Source organism: Aquarana catesbeiana, linkage group LG02, assembly GCF_042186555.1.
Source record: "Aquarana catesbeiana isolate 2022-GZ linkage group LG02, ASM4218655v1, whole genome shotgun sequence".
NCBI classification, from domain to species: Eukaryota; Metazoa; Chordata; class Amphibia; order Anura; family Ranidae; genus Aquarana; species Aquarana catesbeiana.
The window spans coordinates 125497865-125525703 of NC_133325.1; the positions used below are offsets into that span (position 1 = coordinate 125497865).

The 27839-nt window shown below is 43.3% G+C and overlaps 1 protein-coding gene across 4 annotated transcripts in view; it reads right to left on the reverse strand.

Annotated features, from left to right (window-relative positions):
• The window catches only part of SGCG (sarcoglycan gamma), a 678395-nt gene that overhangs the window by 120957 nt on the left and 529599 nt on the right, over positions 1–27839 (reverse strand). For all 4 annotated transcript variants that reach the window (XM_073613440.1, XM_073613439.1, XM_073613441.1 and 1 more), the window contains exon 5: positions 11211–11330. In XM_073613440.1, the coding sequence (XP_073469541.1) occupies positions 11211–11330 (120 nt within the window). The remainder of the gene's footprint in view (positions 1–11210; positions 11331–27839) is intronic.

Genomic DNA, 27839 nt, shown 5'->3' on the forward strand with positions numbered 1-27839 from the left:
CAGGAAAGGAATATAAAAAGATATCCAAGGAATTGAGAATGCCAATCAGCAGTGTTCAAACTCTAATCAAGAAGTGGAAAATGAGAGGTTCTGCTGAAACCAAACCACGGTCAGGTAGACCAACTAACATTTCAGCCACAACTGCCAGGAAAATTGTTTGGGATGTAAAGAAAAACCCACAAATAACTTCAGGTGAAATACAGGACTCTCTGAAAATATGTGGTGTGGCTGTTTCAAGATGCACAATAAGGAGGCACTTGAAGAAAGATGGGTTGCATGGTCGAGTCACCAGAAGAAAGTCATTACTATGCAAATGCCACAAAGTATCCCGCTTACAATACGCCAAACAGCACAGAGACAAGCCTCAAACCTTCTGGCACAAAGTCATTTGGAGTGATGAGACCAAAATTGAGCTTTTTGGCCACAACCATAAACGCTTCATTTGGAGAGGAGTCAACAATACCTATGATGAAAGGTGTGTTAGAACCTCGTGAGCTGCTACGCAAAGCCAACAAATAAATAAATAAATAAAAAGCTGCCAGTACTCTCCACACTTACTATTTATGTGATAATCAAAAGCGAATACCAAATAAGTGCAGTGCTAAGTGAACATGAATAATCGATAAATGTGATATGTGACCTTCCTATTGTGGATGGTCAGTAATGTACAGTGCTCAAAACAATCTCCCGATGCTCAGTAAAGTGCAATTGCTAAAAAACTCCACATGGATTCTCAATCATAAACAGCAAATAAATAGATGAATTGATATAAATAAATGTGAATAATCGATGCAATAATAAAACAATGCGCTTATAAACAATTAATAAATGACGAATAGTCCAATCTATAGTGAATATAAACAATAAAATAGTCCAAGGTATGTGAATAAAGGTGAGATGCTATAGGCCGAAGCTCTTCACTTTGAGCCACCTCTGTGCATGCAACAAATCACTCCTTGTGCGATCCTTCACCGGATGTGCCCTTACCTCAAGGCTTAATAAAAACACATGTGACAGTGGTTAATCCTCTGGGGTATTCTTCTTATTTGTCCCTCCTTCTGTTGGTATATGTCTTAGGCAACCGATTCCACCATATATTACTCCTTCCTGATAGTCACCAGAGCCCTCTTCTCACATCACCCACAAGCAAAGTGGAAACTGGCAACAGTGCCTTATCATTTTCAAAATGTATTAAAGAATCATGCGCCCTATATATATCAACTCACATTTTCCATATTAAAACCAGCCTGTATGCAAACAACCTGTGTGTGGAGACAGTGGTTTCACCTGAGATCTGGCTCTGCAGCTCCGGTCGACAGTGTTCCCTCCGTCCGTCACACTAAGACAAACTTTCCAGATACTTCCTCATATGTCAGCCCTACAAGCCCCTCCTACTAGTTTTGTCACAGCACTGTACACTACTGACCATCCACAATAGGATGGTCACATATCCAATGCATTGATTATTCATGTTCACTTAGCGCTGGTATTCGATTTGATGAAAGGTACACCATCCTTACTGTGAAACAGAGGTGGATCGCTGATGTTTTGGTGAAGTGTGAGCTACAAAGGTACAGGAAATGTGTTCAAAATTGATGGCAAGATGAATGCAGTATGTTATCAAAAAATACTGGAGGAACATTTGCATTCATCAGCCAGGAAGCTGTGCATGGGATATTCCAACATGACAATGATCCAATACACAAAGCCAGGTCGACCTGTCATTGGCTACAGCAGAATAAAGTGAAGGTTCTGGAGTGGCCATCTCAGTCTCCTGACCTCAATATCATTGAGCCACTCTGGAGAGATCTCAAACAGTTCATGCAAGACAGCCCAAGAATTTACAGGAACTGGAAGCTTTTTGCCCAGAGGACTGGGCAGCTTTACCATCTGAGAAGATAAAGAGCCTCCTCCACAAATACCACAAAAGACTTCAATCTGTCATTGATGTTAAAGGGGGCAATGCACAGTATTAGGAACTGGGGTATGTAAACTTTTGATCAGGGTCATTTGGGTAGTTTCTGTTGTGAGTATGATTTAAAAATAGTAAACACAGTTGACTGATAATAAATGGCTTCAGCCAAACACTAACCATGAGTGAAAGAAAAGTTTTTGTGTTATCATTCATATTCTCTGAAAAATGGCCAAGAAATCATAAATTCTGCCAGGGTATTATTATTATTATTATTATTATACAGGATTTATATAGCACCAACAGTTTGCGCAGCGCTTTACAACATGGGGCAAACAGTACACTTACAATACAAATCAATACAGGAGGGATCAGAGGGCCCTGCTCGTTGGAGCTTACAATCTAGAAGGGAGGGTCAAGTAGAACAAAAGGTAGTAACTGTGGGGATGAGCTGATGGAGAAAATGAAAATACAGTTGTTAGGTGTGGATAGTGTAGGCTTCACTGAAGAGAAGGGTTTTCAGGGATCATCTAAAAACTAATAGAGTAGGAGATAATTGGACAGATTGGGGTAAGGCGTTCCATAGGATTGGAGAGGCTCTGAAAAAGTCCTAGAGGCGAGCATGGGGGAGGTGACGAGGGAGCTAGAGAGCAAGAGGTCTTGAGAGGAACGAGGATAACGAATAGGTTGGTATAACAGGTTGGGTGAGTGGAAGCCAGTGAAGGGATTGGCAGAGAGGAGTAGCAGACATAGAGTGATTGGTAAGGTGGATGAGTCTGGCAGCAGCATTCCCGATGGATTGAAGGGGGATAGACTATGTGGAGGTAAGCCAATGAGCAGTAGTCGAGGAGCGAGATGACCAGGGAGTGAATTAAGAGTTTTGTTGTGTCATTGGTTAGAAAGGGGGCATATTTTGGAGATTTTGCGTAAGTAGAGGCGGCAAGATTTGGACAGTGATTGAACGTGGGGCTTAAAGGAGAGTTCAGAGTCCAGGACTACACCTAGGACATTGGTATGTGGGGATGGACTTAGATGGACACTAGTTGTGCCATTGATTTTGAAAAAGAGATCAGGGGAAGGGGCACATGAGGGAGGAAGAATTATAAGTTTGGTTTTGAATAGATTGAGTTTGAGAAAGTGAATGATATATCTGATAGTAAATTAGTGATACATGAGTAGACGGAGGGTGTGTGCTGAGGGGTAGAGAAATAGATTTGGCTGTCGTCAGCGTAGAGGTGGTATTGGAAGCCATGGGAGGCTATCAGCTGACCCAGGGAGGAGGATTGAAAATAGGAGAGGTCCAAGAACGGAACCTTGGGAGACCCCAACAGAGAAAGGAAGAGGAGAGGAGGAAGTAGAGTTGTAAGAAACGCTAAAGGTGCAGTTGGATAAGTAGGAAAAGAACCAGCAAAGAGTACAGTCACAGAGACAAAAGGCATGGAGTTTTTTGAGGAGGAGGGGGTGGTCCACCGTATCAAAGGCAGCAGAGAGGTCCAGAAGTAGGAGTATAGAATAGTGTCCATTGGTTTTGGCCATTAGTAGATTGTTTATTCGTTTTAGGAGAGCAGTTTCTGTGGAGTGTTGAGTACGAAATCCAGACTGAAAGGGATCAAGAAGGCTAGTATCAGCAAGTAGTATCAGCAAGGTGGTCGCTCAGTCAGTTTGTAGACCAGATGTTCAAGAAGTTTGGATAAAAAGGGGAGCAAGGAGATGGGGCGTAGGTTGTTAAAATTGAATGGGTCTATTGAGGGTTTTTTAAGTATGGGGCTGACAAGTGCATGTTTTAGAGAGTTGCGTAAGATGCTAGAAGAGAGGGAAAGATTGAAGATGTGGTTTAGAGAGTGTAGAATAGAGCCAGAGGGTGAACGTAGCATGTGCGAGGGAACAGGATCCAGAGGGAAGGTGGTAAGATGGACGTTAGCAAGTAGTTTAGCAACCTCATCTATAGTGGTGGGGTTGACAGAGGGAAGTAATGATTGTACCTGTCGGCATGAAGTGTGAAGCATGGAGTATATCTGAACATTAGAGATCTCCTTGCGAATTGTATCAATCTTCTTTTCGAAGTGATTGGCGATCTCCTGGGCAGTGAGTGAGTTGGTGGGTGGAGGCAGTGAAGGTATGAAGTAGAAAGTTGAAGATAGAGAAGAGTTGACGGGGACGGGATGATAAGTTGCTAATGAGAGTGATAAAATAGGTCTGCTTGGCAGTGAGGAGGATGGAATTGTATTTTTGGAGGGGAGATTTATATTGGTTGAAATTTTTCTGAGACTTATGCCGCATACAGACGATTGGAATTTCCGACAACCAAACCGTGGATTTATTTCTGATGGATGTTGGCTGAAACTTGTCTTGCATATACACGGTCGCACAAGTGTTGTCGGAAATTCCGATCACCAAGAATTCGCTGACGTACAACACGTACGACGGGACTAGAAAAGTTCAATAGCTAGTGCGCCACCCTTTGGGTTCCTTCTGCTAATCTTGTCTTAGTAGAAATTTGGTGAGAGACGATTCACGCTTTTCAGCCTCGTGCTTTTCCGATCGGTACTGCTCTTCAGTTTGTGCTTGTGGGTTCGTATCTGGTTTTCAGTGCGTGTAGTCAGTTCGCATCTGGTTTTATTTTTTGTTAAAATGAAATATTATTTAGTTTGATTTACTGCTTGTAAATCTTTTAGCTGTCTCCTAGGTTCTCCAATGGGCTTTTCTTTTTGGCCATTTTCTTCAATAGTGCAAACGTAATTTAGTTGATACATGAGGTGACAATCTCTTCTTCAGCTAACTATTATGTTGTGGGTCTGCTACACACACACAATGTTTTTGTTGTTAATGTATGTAATGCATTAGTGATAAAACAAACACATCTTTTTCAGCACCATGAATTAATTGTTTTGAATCCCCAAACTGGCCTGATTGGGGCAAATTTTAGAATACTGTGAGGTTATTTACTAAAGGCAAATCCACTTTGCACTACAAGTGCATTGCAAGTGCACTTGAAAGTGCACTGAAACTGCACTGAAAGTGCACTTGTAGTGCAAAGTGGATTTGCCTTTAGTAAATAAGCCCCATTTTACTGTAAAGACAAAATTACTTCAAAAACTGGTATTGAGCATTGAAAGAAGAAGCCGCACATTGTTGATTCTCAAACTTTTTACTCTGTGCACATTCACATGTGCATTATAAAATTTTGGTGTAAAATATATATATATATTTTTTATCAAGTTTCTTTTTTTTTGGTATAAACAGGCATGTTTCAAAACATAACATACACAACTCAGGAACTTACAAAGTTCAACTTTGACAAAGTGAAGGCAATATCATACATTAGTATGTCCAAACTGTGTTGATCTTACCTTCATAAGATGGGGTGATGTCACCCTTGTGAAAGCCAACTTTTGAAGATGCACACAAATTGGGAGTGAAAATGTGGATTTCCCTCCTGATTGCATGCCTACATGTGCTAGCTCCTATCATGGGGGATCAATGGACGTGTTTCGGGGGTGCAACCCCTTCCTCTCATCTACTTTAGTTGCAAGGAAGGGGTTGCACCCCCGAAACACATACCTTGATATCCCGTGATGGCAGATAGCACATGTTGACACACTATGTGCATCTTCATAATTTGGCTTTCTAAAAAATATTTAAAATGTGTGAAATCAGAAAACTACAAACTAGAATAATTTTGGGGTGTTTTAGATTCTGCCTAAAACATCAATGATGTTCTTCATTTTTTTTTAACATTATTGATGTTTTCCTTTATCAGCTCTAAATCACGCTTGCACACCATGATCTCCCCGATGAGGACGTGTGCACTTGCACTGGTGAAATGAAATTCTTCTTCCACAACATCCACATCACCTAAAAATAAAGAAATAAAAAAACACCATGTATTATAAATATGCAGGCATACATCTATTACCTGAAGTTGTGGTCTCAGACACTCACCTGTTGTGGTCACTATTTCGCCCACTTCATAAAGCTCTCCTTCCTCCACATTATGAGGTTGTGGTGTTGTGAGCTCCTCTTCTTTAGGAGGTTGGGGGTCCCTGGTGACCTCAGACATCCCGAGTCTTTTCTCCCCTATGTGAATTAAAAAATAGGTATACTTAGCACACAGATATTTGAGGCCAGAAATAGGAATATGAAACATTGCTTGGAAGTGACGTACAATTGTCTGTTTTGGCAGAGTTCCAAGCTGAAGACATGTTTTTTTTGCCTTTCTAAAGCTGGAATAATTACCTTTTTTGTGCAAGTTTTACACATGTAGAGACCCCTAGTATCCACTGGAGCACCTGTGTGGGACACCCTAAAAAGTTTGTTCTGGTGTCCCACACTAGTGCTCCTGCATCCAGATGTGTAAACAGCTGCTGAATGTCCTCTCCTTACACTGAATCAAGTTTGCATTTCATTCTAGTTACAAACCCATCTAGACAACAATGTAATAAACTTCTTTTAATACAAACAGGCATGAACAAATGTAGTTAACTTGCATCTGCCAAAAACATCATATTAGTGGGCGAACGAACGATGTTTACTACGAACGATTACTGTGCCCACGAACCTGAATCTTGCCATTTTAAACTGTACAACAGTAAAGAAAAGCACATGGAGCAGCACAAACGTAATAATAATAATAGGAACACACAACAAAATACTTACTTTTTTGCAGCACTCTCTTGATTCTTCTGTACTGATCCATCTCCCTCAATTTGAGGTCTGACCATCATTTCTTCAGTTGATCCTTGGATCGCCGTACCCCAAAATTCTTCTGCAGACTTTTCACAACTTTAGCCATGATCTTGGCTTTTCTCACATTTGGGTTTGGGTAAGGTCCATGCTTCCCCTCATAGTCGGCCCTCTTCAAGATGTCCACCATCTCCACCATCTCTACAAAGGACATATTTGAGGCCTTAAATCTCCTGGATCAGGATGTTTGTGGCTCCGGGCTTTCATCGTCCTCCTCGTTGCTGATCTCCTCTGCATGCACCTGCTCTTTCTTCACCATGTGCTCTCCCACTGCGCTGAAAGAGAAGGGGCTGGGAATGTAGTAGCAAGATGGTCAGGGGTGGGCGGAGTTTCATGAATGCGTGTACATAAAGCGCAACACGCATGCGTTGTACGTACGATCTGTGAGCGGAGGACGGAGTAGCGTAAGCGCCGTTCGTGATAACGAAGGTACAATTTGAACTTGGGGCATCAGTGGTCTATACTGCTTATAGATTTAGGCCTATATTGGGACAAGATTAGGAGAGTTTAGCCTGACATTAGGGTTTGTCTTGTGTTGTGTCTTGCAGATAAAATGGATCGATTCAAAGATCACGACTTCCTCCCCTAATTCATTGATATGTACAGAGAGCTGCCCTGTCTTTGGCAGGTAAAACACCCCTTTTATACTAGTAAAAGAAAACGGCAGGCAGCGCTGGATCAATAGCTGGAATTAGTGAAGCCGCATATCCCCACGGCAAACATCAACTATTTGAAGGCCAAAATTGGTGGCCTGAGGAGCACATATAATAGGGTGCGCAAGAAGGTCCAGGATTCCATGAGATCAGCAGCAGGTGACGTTTATGTCCCCAGGATCTGGTACTACGACAGACTGTGATTTCTGTCAGACCAGACTAAAATCAGGCCATCACTCTCAACCCTTCCTTCCACACTTCCTTACACTCTTCCTTCCACATCAGATGAGGCTTCAGAAGTCCAACCTTGACCTTCCACCCAGGAAGATGTGGAGGAGCCCAGCTTGAGTCAGGTATAGCATTGTTTAACATATTTATCAAAAATGTGTTTGATTGATGAACATAAAACTAAAAATATGTCCCACTTTCATACACTGGAAAGCCTCAGCCAGGAGGAGACTTTGGAAAGTGGCAGCCAAGAGGTGGCAGGGGAAAGTGTCAGCCAGGAGGTGGCGGGGGAAAAGTGGCAGCCAGGAGGTGGCCGGGCCCAGTAGCCTGACCGAATCCCAGGTTCCTCCCCTCCGCCTTCCAACAAAAAGTACCAGGAAGGGGAGGAACGTGCAAGAGTCAGCGCTTTCTTTGATTCAGAAGGCTACTGCGGCCCTCAGAACCACCCCCAGTCTTCAAGAGGCCTATGCCTGTATGGTAGCCAGCAAAATGCAGGAAATGGAGGTAGGCCAACACCTCTTTTGTGAGGAAGTGATCTATCTGGCCCTAAATAAGGATTTGAGGGACGAACTCACAAGCAAAACCCACCAGTGTGAGTTGGACCATCCTCCTCCACCTCCTGCCACAACTCCAACACCAGAGCCGCAGCCCGGAAGCAAGCGTGAAAGCAATCATAGAAGGAAGACAAGAGAGTGATGACCTGGGTTCAGTCTGGTCTGACAAAAGATGCAGACTGTTGTAAGACCACAGCCTCTGGACATACATGTCATCTGCTGCTGCTCCCAATCTCTCAGAGTCCTGGACCGTATTGTGCTCCCTATTAAATGGACTCCTCAGGCTACCAATTTTGCCTGTCAAATAATTGAAGTCTGCCCTGGGGTACAAGGATTCCCAAATTTCACCATTTTATCCAGCATTGCCCTCCTCTTTATTTTGTTATGAACCCTAATAAATGCCTATTTTATTTTCACAAATACTTGGCTATGTGTTTTAGTTCAAAAAGGACAGTTTGTTTGTGAGTAGGCAGGTACATTTCAAAAAGACAATGTCAAATTAACAAGGGACACCAACACAAACCAATTTCTTTGAGGTTAAAAAATACAAGATAATAATGGTGTTGTGGTAACTTGACACACAAAACGAGAAAAAATATTATGGAGATCACTATAAAAAAAAAAAATCAGGGGATCTTGATAAAAAAAATAAAAAGAAGTAGATCACTATAAAAAAACAAAAACATTATTTTGGAGATCTGGCAAAAAAAAAAGATTGTTCATGAGATCACAAGAAATAATAAAGAAAACAGTTTGTCAGAACTCTGTGTACATATCAGCAACAAACAACTTCATTATTCTCGCATTATATAGAAGTAGAGAATGTGCTGCATTAAAAGATTAAAAACTTTGCAGCGTGAAGAATGTGCTATCTCCATTAGTTTTACCAGACCAAGCGCTTCCGTCTCGTACTTGATTCAGAGCATGCGTGGAATTTTGTGCGTCGGAATTGTCTACACACACTCGGAATTTATGACAATGGATTTTGTTGTCGGAAAATTGAGAACCAGCTCTCAAATTTGTTTGTCGGAAATTCCGACAAAAAATGTCCGATGGAGCCTACACACTTTGGAATTTACGACAACAAGCTCACATCAAACATTTGCGCTCATGAGCACGACTATGTTTTTTCAGACTTCTAGTATCATCTGTTTGCCAAGGTTGAAGAGGTCAGGGCCTGATTCTGTGTGTGGCGAGGGGGACCAGTGAGTTCAGTGAGGCTAGAAGTGAAGCGATGTAGACAGAAGTGGGTAGGTTAGTGCAGGATAGGGCTGAGATTTTGTCATAGAGGTCGTCGGTAGCAGAGTAGAGAATAGAAGGGTTGAGATGATGTAGGTTTCTGCGGGTAACTTTTAGGCAGTTAGAGGGAGAGGAGGTGGAGGAGCGGGAGAGAGTGAAACTAATAAGGTAGTGATCAGAGAGAGGGAATGGATAGTTGGAGAGATTGCATGGAGTGCATAGGTGGGAGAAAATGAGGTCAAGGGCATTGCCTTCAGAGTGAGTAGGAGCGTGTATCCATTGCTTCAGGTCAAAGGAGGAGGTTAGGCTGAGAAGTTTGGAAGTGGCAGGAGTATTAGTATTAAATGGGGATATTGAAGTCACCCAGAATGATTGCGGGGATTTCAGAAGAAAGAAAGTAGGGTAGCCAGGCAGAGAAGTCATCAAGAAAGGTTGATACTGGTCCAGAGGATCTGTAGATCACAGCTATGCTTAGAGAAATTGGAGAGAAAATGCAAATGCTAGGTGCTTCGAAAGAGGAGAGTGAAAGAGAGGGAGGTGGGTGAAGTACCTGAAAGGTGCTATGTGGGGCTAGAAGGATTGCGCCACCTCCTCCCTTACGTCCACTGGATCTGGGAGAGTGAGTCCATAGAAGACCACCAGGGGATAGGGCAGCAGAAGACGCAGTGTCGGATTCATGAAGCCATGTTAATGGCAAGTAGATTAAATGAGTTAGCGATAAAGAGGTCATGGAGAGAGGTGAGTTTGTTACAGACAGAGTGGGAATTCCAAAGGGCACAAGAGAAAGGGAGTCTGGTCTTGGGAAGAGGAGAACTGGGAACTAAATTGTGTTGATTGCGGCTGCTGCCAGAGGGTGCAGGGTAATGGGTGTGTTGAGTAAAGTTAAATGATGAAGGCCCAGGGTTTGGGGATATATCTCCAGTGGTTAGGAGAAGCAGAAGGGTGAGGGAGATAATATGGGAGTGGGGTTTATATGAAGGGACATGCCCCTGTGTCCTGGAGATTTTTTGTGTGTGGGTTTAGAATTAGCAGGAGTTGGTGGGTGCAGTAATAAGGAGAAGACAAAAGTGAGGGTGATATATAAAAATCCAAAAACAAGGGATTGCTGCACAAACCTTATTTATTTTTAAATCTGAGATTGTAGTGCACCTCACCCTTCTGATTATATATATATATATATGCTGTAGGGGGGAGAAGAGGGGTGAAGGAGAGATAGTTTAAGGATAGAGGACAGAGCTGTCAAAAGGAGTGGTAGAGAGTGCATGTTAGAAGGAGAAAGAGCTGTTTTCTTGTTGTCATTCGCTTGCATTAATGTGCATTTGCTGAAGTGCAGAGTCAGAAGTGCTCCCACTTATAGAAATAGCCCTACTTTGAGAAAGAGCCCCAGTTACAAATGGGCCTCTTGCAAATGCCTCCCCCAAAAGATACTTCGATATATACTGATAGGGATGGGAGATGGGTGCAAATCAGGAGGTAATAAAAGTTTGCTGGTTAACAGGGCAAAATTCTCACTTCAGAAACAGACTAGCAAGAGGGCACTAAAATTAACGGGCCATAGGGAGATAATAAGGCATTGTAATGTGGACAGGTCTACAGACGGTTAAGCAAAAATAACATACCAGTATTATTAAACAGACATAAGCAAAAGCAGATAGCAGTGTTTCAGTTTTTGGGTGGAGATGTTTCAGTAAGACATACCAGTATTATTAAACAGACATAAGCGATAGCAGTGTTTCAGTTTTTGGGTGAAGATGTATCAGCAAGACATTACAGTATTATTAAACAAACATAAGAAAAAGCAGATAGTTTGTAACAGTATGAGCACAACTGTGTATGTGATCTGTCATATTTTTTTTGGTTCGTCTATTTCATGTTACACACCTGTGACTCTCAGTTTGTCGGTCCCAACTAAAACTTCTTTGTCATCCACAGAAAAGAGCATTTTTCCTTTGTCGGAGTTTATCAGGAACTGCTGAGCATGGGTTTCTACCACCTTAGGACCTGGAAAAAAAATAACACATAATGAATATGTCATTTTAAATATTTAATACTTCAATGAAAATCATTGATCAAGATTATTTTTTCACTGCATTCAATCTGTTCTGCAGATCCATGCATCTCTATGAATTCACTGAAACAGATTTCTATGTTGAAACGAAGTATTGTGGTATAGTTTGAGGAGTGTCTAATAAAGAATATCTGTATGGTATAAAGATTCAGTTAACCAAAAATTAAGATTTCAGGTATAGTGGGTATAGAAAAGAATCACCCCCCGCCCTTTAAAATAAACAATATTTGTTGTTTTGCAGCCTCAAATGAAGACAGACACCATATTTTGTTTTATCCAACTGTATTTACTCAGTGCAACTTATAACATCTAAGTGAAAGATATAGCACCAGCCTGTCAGAAAAAAAAAGAAAGGATGACCCTCTCCTAAAAATTACTTGTAAACTCAGTCAGGTATAACTAATCACCTTGTCAATGGCACACAAAGCCATTTGATCTTCAACAGTGATCAGCTGTGGTCATATTGATTTGATCAGCATGAAAAGAGCTTTCCTGGAGCATTTCAGTCCCTGGTAGTGCAACTGAAGCAAACAATCAACTAGGGGTGACAAGGCACTTTCAAAAAATCTTCAGGATAAAGACAGGCACAAGTCAGAAGATTGATACAAACAAATTCAAAGTCTTTATCAATGCCTAGAAGCAGAGTCTATTAAGATTTCAGGTACAGTGGGTATAGAAAAGAATCACCCCCTTTAAAATAGCCTAGAAGCGATGGGGGGCATGACCATATGTTCTAGAGGACGCATGTGACCCAGCTCTGCCGTAGCTCTGGAAGAGATCCTGTCAGCTGGCTCAGCTGCAGCCAATGCAGAGGCAAGGGGACGGCTTACCCTTGGTTTGGCAGTCCTGACGCCCCGCCGTTCCGCCAGGGGAACCGTTCCTTATAGTGGGTTCAAGTGACCGGAGAAAGAGGAGAGCCGCCAACGCACCCGCAGCACCCTCCACCTTCGTTCTCGGGATACCCCAGAGCAGCATGGATGGTCGGGCGTTGAGCATGGGGAGAGCCCATACAGACTGGTCATTGACTGATGAGGGGAGAGATCCTAAGGCTACATGTGAGTCCAGCACCTATAAATTATTTACCGGAGGAGGTTGGACTGGTCTGCAGTGATACCCGGTGGACACTGTACTGTTCTGCACCAAGCCCCTGCTAATATACAGCTATGACAAGGAAGTGGGGGAAGACCCTGCACAACAGGACAGTGCCAGCTCTAGTACCCAGCCACACCAAAGCATGAAGGGGAATCAGGCGGCATCCAAAATAGAGAGATTTGCCCATAACCCAAGTCAGACCCCCACAAAGGGAAAAGCCAAGGTCAAGGACAGATGACAGCACCAGAGGTAAATCATACAGGACTGAAATCCACAGGGGAGGACATTCGGGGCATCCAAGAGACTCCAGAACCCCCTTCTGGAGCTGGAGCTTTAACAGAAGGAGAACCATTATTGAAAGAAATCCTGCAGGCAATTAATCCCTGTAGGACCTCCCTAGGTGTACTGTCAGACCAGTTTAAAGTAATGCGGGAAGAGCTATCCTTTGTCAGGCATGACCTACAAAAAGTGTAAGAAAGGACTACCGTCCTTGAAGGAAGAGTTAGCCTGGTGGAGGATGACCTGAACTCCCTTAAGCGGGAGATAAGAATAATAAAAGAACAAATGGTTACCGGTAATTATGAGATAAAAATGGACGATATGGAGAAAAGATTGCGAAGGAAAAATGTCAGGATCGTGGGGCTCCCTGAGTGTAGTAAGTGCCCGGATCCTATGATATTTCTCGAAAAGTGGTTCAGGGATCTTTTTGGAAAGGACACTTTTTCACTCTTTTTTTGCAATGGAAAGAGCCCATAGGGTACCTTCTAGACCTCCTCTACCAGGGGTTACCCAAGACCTCTAATGGTTAAAATGCTTTATTATAAAGACAGAGTAACCATATTGCAGAAGGCCAGGGAAATGGGAAAAATCATTTATGAAGCTACTTGGGTATCTATATACCCAGATTTTTCACTAGAACTGCAGAGACGGAGGGCCAAGTTCTTGGAAATCAAACGTAAACTACAACATGTGAAAGTTTCCTATGCCTTGTTATACCCAGCAAGATTGCGGGTAGGGATGAGCTTCGAGTTTGAGTCGAACTCATGTTCGACTGGAACATCGGCTGTTCGCCAGTTCGCCGAACAGCGAACAATTTGGGGTGTTTGCGGCAAATTCGAAAGCTGCGGAACGCCCTTTAAAAGTCTATGGGAGAAATCAAAAGTGCTAATTTTAAAGGCTTATATGCATGGTATTGTCATAAAAAGTGTTTGGGGACCTGGGTCCTGCCCCAGGAGACATAAATTAATGCAAAAAAAAAGTTTTAAAAACGGCAGTTTTTTCGGGAGCAGTGATTTTAATAATGCTTAAAGTGAAACAATAAAAGTGTAATATTCCTTTAAATTTCATACCTGGGGGGTGTCTATAGTATGCCTGTAAAGGGGCGCATGTTTCCCGTGTTTAGAACAGTCTGACAGCAAAATTACATTTCAAAGGAAAAATAGTCATATAAAACTACTCGCGGCTATTAAACACTTTTTATGACAATAACTTGCATATAAGCCTTTAAAATTAGCACTTTTGATTATTCATGTTCGTGTTCCATAAACTTTAACGGTGTTCGCATGTTCAAACTAATTTTTTGCCTGTTTGCAAGTTCTGGTGCGAACCGAACAGGGGGGTGTTCGGCTCATACCTAATTGCGGGTAACCGCTATGGGGAAGACTCTTTTTTTTATTCCCACGGAGGGAGTGGAGGGTTGGTTGGTATCCCATAAGGAAAAATTATAGAAGAACCAGAAAACGGCATTTCAAAGAAAGAAGGATAATAAGTGCATGGGTGATCCAGGGGCACAGCTGATCATTTATTTGCACACTAAGGAGTTGGGGCGGGGGGTTGCATTTAGGTTAGAGGGATAATGTGTAAATGGCCTTCTTCTTCAAAACTAATGGGGGGAGGTAATACACAAAGGAAATAATATTTGGTATCTTGAACACATGGGAAGGTCACTTTGGAAGCCTCCAGAGAGGACCCAAAAGGGTGGTGAGTGAATTGGGAACGAGGCACGGATGGTGTGTTAGGTATGAAAGGGGTATATGGGGATGTGTGAGGAATAAATATATTTCAAATAGGAAATATCTTGTCACTAAAGTATCACAGAAGAAAAATTAGAAGAATAGGTATTAAACTAGGCGACGGGGAGAGGGCCAAGAGGTAGAGATAGTCAGCGCGGAACATATTCCAGAGGGTAGTATTGGGGGCATTAGTGGTAGGTTGACTAAAGCACATAAATCCAAGGTAAGTATAGTAACAAGTCCTAGTTGCAATCTTGGAACACCTAATAAGAGGATAGTATGCAACCGATCTAAACTACGTGGCATGTTCACCAATGCCAGGAGCCTGGCGGACAAGATGGGTGAACTAGAGATACTGTTGTATGAGGAGGATTTGGATTTTGTGGGAATTACAGAGACCTGGTTCAACAGCTCTCATAATTGGCTGGCAACCATTCAAGGGTATACCCTTTTTTGCAGGGATAGAGAGGTGAAAAAAGGGGGAGGGGTATGTCTATATATCAAGAATAATGTACAAGTGAATGTGAGAGATGACATCACTAAGGGAGCTAGGGAGGAGGTGGAATCCTTATGGGTAGAGCTCCAAAGGGATGAAGCTAAGGGGAAAATTATACTGGGAGTATGCTATAGGCCCCCTAACCTGAGGGAGGAGGGGGAGAAGGATCTCCTATCACAAGTTGGATTTTAATTATCCAGACATAGACTGGGCGGAGGGAACCACGCATTCGTTTTAGGCTCGCCAGTTCCTAAATGTCTTGCAGGACAATTTCATGGTTCAGATGGTAGATGCGCCAAGTAGAAATAAACTGGATCTACTGATTACCAACAATACAGACCTGATCACGTATGTGGAAATACAGGCCAATTTAGGAAACAGCGATCACAGGTCAATTGGCTTCAGTATAAATCACACAAATAGGAAACATAAGGGGAATACAAAGACACTGAATTTCAAAAGAGTCAACATCCCTAAACTACGAACCTTGCTAGAAGGCATGAATTGGGATAAAATCTTAGGAACAAAGAACATGGAGGAGAGATGGGTTTGCTTTAAGAGCATATTAAATAAGGGCCTTAGCCAATGCATCCCATTGGATAATAAATTTAAAGAGCAAACAAAAGCCCTGGATGGCTTAACTCCAATGTAAAAATGCATATAAAAGCAAAGGAGGCCTTCAAAAAATACAAGGCTGAGGGATCATCATCAGCATTCAGACTTTATAAAGAATGCAACAAGAAATGTAAGGGTGCAATTAGGGTGGCTAAGATAGAACACGAAAGACACATAGCAGAGGAGAGCAAAAAAAATCCCAAGGACAGACCATATTGGCCCCATAAAGAATGAGGAAGGACATCTGGTTACAAAGGATGGGGAAATGGCGAAGGTATGGAATTTATTCTTCTCCTCAGTCTTTACGAGGGAATCGGGGGGCTTCCGTAACCAAAACTGCAGTGTTTATCCTTATGACATATCACAGGAAGCACCTCCATGGTTAACAGAGGACAGAATTAAAATTAGACTTGGGAGACCTAATATAAATAAATCACCATTTCCAGATGGCTGGCATCCGAGGGTACTTGGGGAACTCAGTCAAGTAATTGCCAGACCACTGTTCATAATTTTTACTTACAGTCTACTGGCTGGAATGGTACCAGCTGACTGGAGAAAAGTCAATGTAGCACCAATATTTAAAAAGGGCCCAAAATACATCCCTGGGAATTACAGACCCGTTAGCCTAACATCAATAGTATGCAAGCTCTTGGAGGGGATGATAAGGGACTATATACAAGATTTTTAGTAATGAGAACGGTATCATTAGCAGTAATCAGCATGGATTCATGAAGAATCGTTCTTACCAAACCAATCTATTAACCTTCTATGAGGAGGTAAATTGCCATCTAGATAAAGGAAGGCCCGTAGACGTGGTGTATCTGGATTTTGCAAAAGCATTTGACACAGTTCCCCATAAACGTTTACTGTACAAACTAAAGTCCGTTGGCATGGACCATAGGGTGAGTACATGGATTGAAAACTGGCAACAAGGGTGAATTCAGAGGGTGGTGATAAATGGGGAGTAATCGGAATGGTCAGGGGTGGGTAGTGGGGTCCCCCAGGGTTCTGTGCTGGGACCCGGGGGGGGGGGGACCTCTGGGGGAATCCAGGATGGAAAAGGACCTAGTAGATGATAGGCTCAGCAATGGCATGCAATGCCAAGCTGCTGCTAACAAAGCAAACAGAATATTGGCATGCATTAAAAAGGGGATCAACTCCAGAGATAAAACGATAATTCTCCCACTCTACAAGACTCTGGTCCAGCTGCACCTAGAGTATTTCCAGTTCTGGGCACCAGTCCTCAGGAAGGATGCACTGGAAATGGAGCGAGTACAAAGAAGGGCAACAAAGCTAATAAAGGGTCTGGAGGATATTAGTTATGAGGAAAGGTTGCGAGCGCTGAACTTATTCTCTCTGGAGAAGAGATGCTTGAGAGGGGATATCATTTCAATTTATAAATACTGTACTGGTGACCCCACAATAGGGATAAAACTTTTTTTTGGAAGGGAGTTTAACAAGACACGTGGCCACTCATTAAATTTAGAGGAAAATAGGTTTAACCTTAAACTATGTAGAGAGTTCTTTACTGTAAGTGCGGCAAGGATGTGGAATGCCCAATAGTTTAAAAAAACTATTAGATAAGCACCTGAACGACCACAACATACAGGGATATACAACGTAATACAGTATCCCTTAATGAACTGAGGGCTTGTATGTAATTTTATCTGGTGAGTGGCCATTTTTTACGTGGTGGTGGTGTTGGCAATGAAAAGCACTTTAAACACTAAGGAGAAAGCAGAGCACCTTAACAACACAGCGGCAGTGGATCACTCCTATAAGGACCCACGTTTATATCAGCACAAGTGTATTCTAGCTGGACTGTATACGATTTAATTTTTTATTTAATTTTTTATATATGTTTTACAGAATGATAAATCTGAGTGGTGATATCAAGAGTTAACACTAATAATCGATGTATATGCAGATTGATTTAGATGGTAGCACAGTCAACACCAGGTATACAAACATTTTGACAGCCTTGAGTGGCAATACCTGTGAAGGTTCCTGTCCGAGTTTCAATTTGGCCTGGGCCTTATTAATTGGATAAAAATGCTATACAAGGGGCCAGAGGCAAAAGTGAGAGTGAACAATGAACACTCTGCCAAATTTCGATTGCTGAGGGGGACGAGACAGGGGTGCCCTATGTCCCCCCTGCTGTTTGCCCTCGCAATCGAACCTCTGGCGGTGGCTCTTAGGTCTTCCCCAAAGGTAATAGGATTTAAAAGGGGAATAATGAAAGAAAAAGTGGCATTATATGCGGACGACCTTTTATTGTTTCTTGGAGATACGCAGGCTTCCTTGCTGAAGGCAATGGAAATAATGACAAATTTTGGTCAATTTTCCGGACTCATTATAAACTGGGAAAAATCCACATTGTTACCAATAGATCCCCTGGACAGTCCCTTGCTCGAGGAAGTCGCCCAAATTCAAATAGTGGACAAAATGAAATACTTGGGAATTAATATCACAAGAGACCCTAAACAGTATATCACAAATAATATTGTCCCACTATTGGAAAAATTCAGGGGAAAAACTAAAATATGGAAACCTCTCCCATTGTCAGTAGCAGGACGATGTAATTTGATTAAAATGCTATGGATGCCACAGCTTTTGTATGCATTGCATAACTCCAGTGTGGGTATACAAAAAGTGTTTCCAAAAGCTAGATGTTATTTTCAGAGAATTAATTTGGAAAGGTGGTCCGGCAAGAATCCGTCTGCGTACTTTACAACTACAAAGACAGGAAGGAGGGGTTGCACTCCCATACCCTCAGAGTTATTTCCTTGCGGCACAATTACATCATATAAGGGGGTGTAGTGGATCAGAAGGGGGATATGTAGGGAGGGAAATGTTGCTACAAAACACCCCACATGGATCAATGGTAGAAGCTATGGAGGCGGGTTCTTTTCTCTCTAGGCTCCCCACACTAAGTCTAATGGTTAAAACGGGATACAGTGAAGACATTGCTAGGGTATAAGGGACTTACAGAGTATACTCCCTTATGGGAGAATAGAAATCTGGGTGAAATTCAGAAGATGGGGACAATTAAGGAATGGGAAAGGTTCAGAATAAAGTTTATTAGCTAGTTATACAAGGATGATATTCTGAAATCATTTCAGGAACTGAGGGAACAATACACAATATCGAATAAATCTTTTTTTAGGTACCTACAGGTTAGGCATGCTTTGGAGGCGCAGTTTAGGGAGAGAGAGCTTGAATGGAGCAAGATTCCTTTGCTCCAGGAGGTAATTAACGCAACCACCCCAAAAGGCCTTATCTCGAGCTTATATCTGCATTTATTTAAATGGAGCCTGGAAGGGACAGGGGCCCCACCAAGTAGGAGGAGATGGGAACAAGACTTAGGAACTATATCAGAAGAGCAATGGAGTAGAATCCTTGAATTGAGCCCCTTGGTCTCACTTTCCACCTCCCAAAAGATGTCACACCGGTTCCTGCTATATAGAGCTTACTATACCCCTCAAAGACTTTTTTTGTTTGGCCGTAGATTAGACGCTAGTTGTCCAAGATGTGGGGAAACGGAAGGTGATTTAATCCACATATTTTTGAGGTGTCCGAAGCTATTCCGGTACAGGAAGGAGGTATACGGAGTTTTAAGTTAGGTATTCGGAGGACCTCCAAACCCGGATGTAAGGCTTTGTGTACTGGGGTTTGTAGAGGGGGAGGGAAACACTGGATGCACCCAGATTGCAATCCTCAGGTTTCTATTTCAGGTGAGGAAATTGATAACACAAAGGTGACAATTGGTCTTACCCCCTTCCTGTATAGAATGGGAGCGAGGTATGAATGACACAATTTGGAAGGAAAAATCTGTATATATGTCAGACAAGGTTGTCTAAAGAAATACGAATACAAAGGTATCTGGAAACCCTGGTGGGAGGTAAAAGGGTATCCTTTCTAGAGTAAGGTGGAAGACACTAATAGTCATGAACCATTCGTACAGAAGAAGAAGGAAGAAAGGGTCTGAAGAGAGGATAGGGATAAATAATACCCATGATAAAGGAAAAAGAAAAGGGGCAGAGAATGAACACAATAAAAATAAGAGGTGACATATAGGAATGGTAGTGTAGTGTGAATGAGGGTGAAAGTTGTGGAACATGGAGGTTGATTGAGAGTGGGTATTGGGATGCCGAAGGAAGAGATGGAACAGAAGGGCACTGAATGGTGCGATAGGGAGTGTTATGAGGGAAGGTGTGGAGGTTTCGAATGAGAAGTTTATGGGAGGAAGATGGACTTGGCATAGAACAAATAACTGAAAAAACTTATAGCGAATATGTTTCTCTCTCCTCTCTTTGTATCTGTCAAGGAATTAGTAAACCAGACTGTGTGGACTGCAGAGAAGAAACCAGAAATGTATATAAGTGAATAAAAATGGTGTTTATTTACATAAGTGACAGATAAGTGAATATAACAGTGCACAACCAACCACAAGACCCACAAACAGCAAAACAGTATATACAATAAAATGGGAGATACCGGAACTGTAAACAGAAGCCATACACCGGGAGATCAGCAGAAGGTAAGGACGGGAAACCAACAGGACAGGGAGAGGATGGATGGATGGGATACAGGGCAGGGATCCAAGGTAACCAGGAACAGAAGGGACAGGATCAGGAAGGGCTCAGGAAAGGGATGGGATCAGGTCAGGGCGGATGCAGGCTCAAGGTCAAAATAACAGGCAGCAAGGTCAGAATGAAGGGAGAGAGACACCAAGGCAAGCATGTGAGGGCTTGCCGGGTATTTATCAGCCTGCAGTAATTGCCCTCACGTTACACCTGAGCGCAAAAGGTGCTGTCTGCTCCATACTGCCGGAATACACCCGTTGGTGGACACTGGTACTACAGCCCAAGGATGCAACAGTGCCACCAGCAGGTGAATCCTCTTATTACAGGTCCTGGGTGATAGAAGGCAGCCTCTGGTGGACACTGGTACTTCGATCCAAGAGACCGACAGCGCCATCAATGGGTGAACCTTTTCATGACAGTACCCCCCTCAAAGGAGCAGCCTCCGGACACTCCAACTAAATTAAATTGTCCAAAGTTAACGGCCTCACACCAAACAACAGATGAGGGCACATCCGGCTGGGCATCGGGTACTTTAGACTGGGTAGTGGATACGTCAAACCGGACAACGGGCACATCAGAGCAGACAGCAGGCACATCAGAGCAGGCAGCAGGCTCTGGGTCGTCAAGCTGGGCAGCAGGCTCCGGGTCGTCGAGCTGGGCAGCAGGCTCCGGGTCGTCGAGCTGGGCAGCAGGCTCTGGAACATTAGGCCGAACAGCGAGCACCGTAAGGGCAGGCTGGATCACAGGCACCGGCTCAGCAAGCTGGGTAACAGGCCCCGGCCCAGTGGGCTGGGTAATGGGCCTCGGTTCAGCAAGCTGGACACTAGGCACTGGTCCGGCAAGCCGAATAACGGGTACTGGCTTAACAGGCCGAGTGATGGACTCTGGTTTAGCAGACTGGGTAACGGGCATCGGTTCAGCAGACTGGGTAACGGGCACCAGTTCAGCAGACTGGGTAACGGGCACCGAAACTTCAGGCTAAGACACGGGCCCCGAAAATTCAGGCTGAGACACGGGCCCAGAAACTTCAGGCTGAGATTCCCAATTCAAGACATCAGGCTGGAAGGCAGGCAAGGAGACATCATGCTGGAAGGCAGGTACCAGGATATCAGACTGGAAAGCGGACACATCAGACTGAGAAGCGGGCACATCAGACTGGGAAGCAGAGACATCAAGCTGGAAGGCAGGCACCGAGTCATCAGGCTGGAAGGTGGGTACATCAGGCTGGAAAGCAGGCACATCAGGCTGGAAGGCAGGCACATCAGGCTGGAAGGCAGGCACCGAGACATCAGGCTGGAAAGCAGGCACATCAGGCTGGAAGGCAGGCACCGAGACATCAGGCTGGATGGCGGGCACATCAGGCTGGAAGGCAGGCACATCAGGCTGGAAGGCAGGCACCGAGACATCAGACTGGAAAGCGGGCACATCAGGCTGGAAGGCAGACACGTCAGGCTGGAAGGCAGACACGTCAGGCTGGAAGGCAGGCACGTCAGGCTGGAAGGCGGGCACATCAGGCTGGAAAGTGAGCACATCAGGCTGGAAAGCAGGCACTGAGACATCAGACCGGGCAGCAGGTACTGGAGCTTCAGACTGGACAGCAGACACAGGTGCTGGCACATCAGGCAGAACAGCAGGTGCTGGCACAACAGGCAAAACAGCAGGTACTGGCACAACAAGGTACATTGGACTGGACAGTAGTCACTGGCGCGTCAGACTTGAAACATGGACGCTGGGATGTCAGGCTAAGCAGCAGGTACTGGGACCTCAAACTGGACAGAGGGCACAGGCATTGGCACAACAGGCTGAGTAGCAGACACTGGCACATCAGGCTGGGAAGCAAACAGGAACACATCAGGCTGGGCAGCGGACAGGAACACATCAGGCTGGGTAGCAGACAGAGGCTCATCAGACTGGGAAGCAGGCACATCGGACTGGAGAGCAGACTCATCGGACTGGACAGTGGGCACCGAGACATCAGACCGGGCAGCAGAAACTGGAACTTCAGACTGGACAGCAGACACAGGCGGTGGCACATCAGGCAAAACAGCAGGTGCTGGCACAACAGGCAAAACAGCAGGTACTGGCACAACAGGCTGAACAACAGGTACATCCTACTGGACAGTGGTCACTGGAGTGTCAGGCTGGAACATGGACACTGGGATGTCAGACTGGAACATGGACACTGGGATGTCAGACTGGAACATGGACACTGGGATGTCAGACTGGGTAGCAGGCACTGGGATGTCAGACTGGGTAGCAGGCACTGGGACGTCAGACTGGGTAGCAGGCACTGGGACGTCAGACTGGGTAGCAGGCACTGGGACGTCAGACTGGGTAGCAGGCACTGGGACGTCAGACTGGGTAGCAGGCACTGGGACATCAGACTGGGCAGCAGGCACTGGGATGTCAGACTGGGTAGCAGGTACTGGGTTGGCAGACTTAGGTGGGTCATCAGGTTCAACTGGCGTGAACGCAAGCTGGAATAGGTTGGTTGGTTGTGGAGGCAGGTTGGTTTACTGGCTGGATTGTGTGGGTCGGAAAGAACTTTCGTTTCTTTTTTGTTTTAGCCACTGCAGCTTTGTACGTGGGTGCAGGGCTGTAAGAAAAGAAAGTAGTTGGGCTTTGTGGGGATTGTTACAGGTGGAGGAGCAGAGGCAGGTGGATTGAAAGCAGGATAGGTGCAGTGAGTAGAGACTGGGTAATAATACTTGGTGGAAAGCTGTGTATACAGGGCTGTAGCTGAGGTTGCCATGAGCGATGGGGGAATAGATTCTTGGGAAGTGATTAATGGCAGGGCTGGGTTGTTGTGGCTTGACTAAATAAAGGAGATCTGACCATGCCTGTAGCACAGGTTGAACAAACATTGATTTGCACACAGCCTGACTAACCAGCGATTGCACTGAATGGATGCAATCAGACACCTGCTGTAAACAAGAGGCATAACGTTCCATGAAAAAGGCTGGATCATCCTCTAATAACCATACAAGGGATTCAACTTGGCCATAATTGAAGGGGGGAGAAAAATCACTGCTTCCTTCGGGAAAACACAACAGGGCTGGTTTTGCACATAAACGTATTAGGGGCTGAACATCTTCAAAAGACATGTAACCCTGATCCACTAGGGAATGAGCTGATCGGATCGTTTCCATCAGCTGGTCACTGGTCCAATCTTTTAAAATCTGGCGGCAATATTTGCCATCCTCTTCCGCTAGCAGAGAATAATAGGTAATTTCCTTTATATCCATCTTAATACGTCCAACAAAACAGGGTGATTCCTCAGTGCAGCCACGTCTGGTAGGGATGGCCTTGGTGTACTGTCAAGGAATTAGTAAACCAGACTGTGTGGACTGCACAGAAAAAAACAGAAACATATATAAGTGAATATAAATGGTGTATATTTACATAAGTGACAGATAAGTGAATAAAACAGTGCACAACCAACCACAAGACCCACAAACAACAAAACAGTATATACATTAAAATGTGAGATACGGGAACCGTAAACAGAAGCCAGGCCAAGGTCATACACTGGGAGATCAGCAGAAGGTAAGGACGGGAACCCAACAGGACAGGGAGAGGATGGATGGATGGGATACAGGGCAGGGATCCAAGGTAACCAGGAACAGAAGGGACAGGACCAGGAAGGGCTCAGGATAGGGATTGGATCAAATCAGGTCAGAACAGGACAGGGTGGATGCAGGCTCAAGGTCAAAATAACAGGCAGCAAGGTCAGAATGCAGGGAGAGAGACACCAAGGCAAGCATGTGAGGGCTTGCAGGGTATTTATCAGCCTGCAGTAATTGCCCTCACTTTACATCGGAGCGCAGAAGGTGCTGTCTGCTCCATACTGCCAGAATACACCCATTGGTGGACACTGGTATTACAGCCCAAGAATGCAACAGTGCCACCAGCAGGTGAATCCTCTTATTACAGGTCCTGGGTGATGGAAGACACCTGCTGGTGGACACTGGTACTGCGATCCAAGAGACCGACAGCGCCATCAACGGGTGAACCTTTTCATGACAGTATCCTTGTTTATTAAATGGGGTGGGGAGGGGGAGGGAATAAGAGTTGGTTTATATGTAAAGATGCTTCAATTAGAAAAAAAAATTCAATAAAGATTATAAAGTAAAAAAAAAAAAAAAAAAAAGCCTAGAAGCACAGTGAAGTCTATTAACCACTTACGGTTGGCTCCCCTGGGCGAATCGGCGTCATGGTACGCTGACCACTTTAAGAGCTCTAGGGGGCATGTGCATGCGCCCGCAGCACCACACCGGAGCCTATGCGCGTGGCCGGTGGCCACGATGCCTGCCGGCCTCCCACGATTGCTCCTGATAGAGACAGAATGGAGATCTGTCAATGTAAACAGACAGATCTCCATTCTGTCAGGGGAGGAGAGACAGATCTGCTGCTTCTAAAGATTAGGAACAGCGATCGGTCTCTTCCTCCAGGCAGTCCCATTCCCTCACAGTTAGAACACACATGAGGGAACACATTTAACCCCTTGATCGCCTCCTAGTGTTAACCCCTTCCTTGCCAGTGACATTTATACAGTAATCAGTGGCTATTTTTAGCTTTGATCACTGTATAAATGTCAGTGGTCCCAAAAAAGTCTCAAAAGTGTCTGATCTGTCTGCCACAATGTCACAGTTCTACTAAAAATTGTTGATCGCCGCCATTACTAGTAAAAAAAAAATAAAAAATAAAAAAAATGCAATAAATCTATCCCCTATTTTGTAGACGCTATAACTTTTGCACAAACCAATCAATATACGCTTATTGCGATTTTTATTTACCAAAAATATGTAGAAGAATATATATCAGCCTAAACTAATGAAGACATTTTTATTTTTTTATTTTTTGGGGGATATTATAGCAAAAATAGCAAAAAGTAAAAAAATATTGTTTTTTTTTTTCAAAATTGTCAGTTACAACGACGCAGTGCCGTATCGCAAAAAATGACCTGGTCATTAAGGGGGCAAATCCTTCTGGACCTCAAGTGGTTAAGAAGTGAAAGTATTTGGTACAACACAAACACTCCCTGGATCAGAACGTCGCTCTAAACTGCATGAAAGAGCCAGGAGGAAACTGGTCAGGGAGGCTACCAAGAGGCCTACAGCAACTCTGAAGCAGTTGCAGGAGTTTTTTGTTTACAAAAGTTTTATTTGGAAATTCAATAAACATACAAAAAGTATAGATATATAAAAGCATGTAACAGTAATACATATCTATCCTTCAAACAGAGGTATAACTGAAAGTTACAAAGAATATAGTACATATTAAGGATGAATAATCAGGAGTGATACGTGATATAATAAATCTCAAGTATAACAGGTTATAGGAACAGAAAAAGAAAAGGGTTGAGTTTATATTGAAATATGTTAGGGTGGATTCCAATATGACCATTTACTTTTGTGAACATGAGTTGAATCATTAAGGGTATGATATATCCATTCTGAAAGTTTAAGTGATTCCATTCTAGAAATTACTTGTTGCCAGGGTAGATTATCGGATTTCCAGTTGTAAGCTATCATCCAGTGGATGGAACTGCATAGTGAGTGAAATAATCTCATGCATGGAGAGGGAATATTTGGTATGTTTGCATATAACAAGCATATCTGGGGAGTGGGAGTGATTTTATGTTTGGAGGAGTTTTCAATTAAATCGAAGGCTTTGTGCCATATTTGACTAATGTATGTGCAATTCCAGATTATGTGCATGAGCGTGCCAGGTTCTGTGCATCCCCTAAAACAGTTTGGAGAGATTGAAGGGTAGTATGAGTGAAGCTTTGCAGGGGTTAAGTACCAACTTGAGAATATTTTAATTGGAGTTTCTCTAAATGAGATGGCTTTGTTACTTTTGCGTAGGTTAACTGACATAGAGGTCTACGGTTCAGATCTACGCTGAATGAGATTCCTATATCCGATTCCCATTTAAGCATCTGGTGTTCCAACATTATTAATCTTGAGATAAAACTATCTCTAGATGAAGAGATACAGATTTGTTCAAATGTAGTGTTGGAGGGGTGTGTTGTGAGAGTGAAATATTTGGAGTAGAAGGTTTTAATTAGATGATAATGCTGAAGTTCGGAGGAAGGGAGGCCATATGTAGATTGTAGTGAGGGGAATGGGATAAATTCCCATTTAAATTGTAAGGATCTAAGTGTAGTTATATTTTTATTGATCCAAGTAGAGAAGGAGTGTCTATTGTTATATGCATAAGGAAATCTAGGGTCTCCTAAGAAAGAGGCTAAGGGTGGAGTGTTTGGGGAAAGTTTAAATGTATCTTTGTGCTTATTCCATAATTGATAAAACTGGGCAATGATAATATTATATTTAGTGAGTTTACTATAGGATGTGGTGTTGGACCATAATATTCCCTGTAAATGTAGTGGGGATATGGAAATGGTTTCAAATTTTTTCCATGGGGTCTCCTGGGTGGGGGTAAACCATTGGGTGAGTTGTGTTAATCTGGCGGCAAGGTGATAGAGCCAGATTTTAGGAAGACCTAGGCCACCTGTGGATTGGGATCTATGCATAAGGGCATAGCTGCATCTAGGTTTTTTTCCAGCCCATATAAATTTGTTAATAATTCTTTGTATAGAAGTCAATTTAGATTTTGGGACATTAATGGGAAGGGTATGAAAATAATATAAGAGTTTAGGGAGGATTGTCATTTTAATGCACATATTCTACCCAGAAAAGAAATATGGAAAGATGACCAGGAATTAAGAAGAGAAGTGATTTGAGAAAATAGTGGGGCATAGTTGGATTTATATAAAAGGTTATGTGTTGAGGTAATTGTGACACCAAGATATTTAAATGATTGGGGACACCATATGAATGGAAAATTATTTGATAATACATTTTTTGCATTTTGGGTGAAGTTAATTGGTAAAGCAGAGCATTTATTAGTATTAATTTTAAGACCTGAGATGGTATGGAACAGTTTAAGTTCTTTAAGGAGGGATGGGATATAGGTATGAGGTTCTGTAAGGAATATAAGAGCATCAAGAGCATATAAGCTGAGTTTGAATTCACTATTTCCTTTAGTATATCATTTTATATCAATGCTGTTTCTGATCTTGTGAGCTAATGGTTCGATTGCAAGGGCAAATAGGAGTGGTGAAAGGGGGCAGCCTTGTCTAGTCCCTCTACTAAGAGGAAAGAAGTCAGAATTGTGACCAGGGATTTTGATTCTGGTTTGGGGGGTGTGATATAATGCGTTAAATGCTGTCAAACGCCTTATGTTTATCTAAACTAAGGAGACAGAGTTGACGAGAATGTAGATTTGCGTCTTGTATAACATTGGTGACAAGTCTAACATTATCAACAATCTGTCGGCCAGGAATAAAACCCGTTTGGTCAATGTGAATTAAATTTGTAATGACATTTGCCAATCTGTCAGAGAGTAATCTACCAAAAATTTTAAGGTCGTTATTTAGAACTGAAATAGGGCGATAATTCTGGGGGAGGGAGTGGTCTTTAAGTGGTTTAGGTATAAGAGATAGATTCGCTAAGAGCATCTCATCAGGGAAGTGATTGCCATTGAGAATGTGATTAAAGAGGTTAGTCAAATAGGGGGTTAAAAGAGAGGCAAATTTTTTATTATATGAAGATGAGAAGCCATCTGGACCAGGCG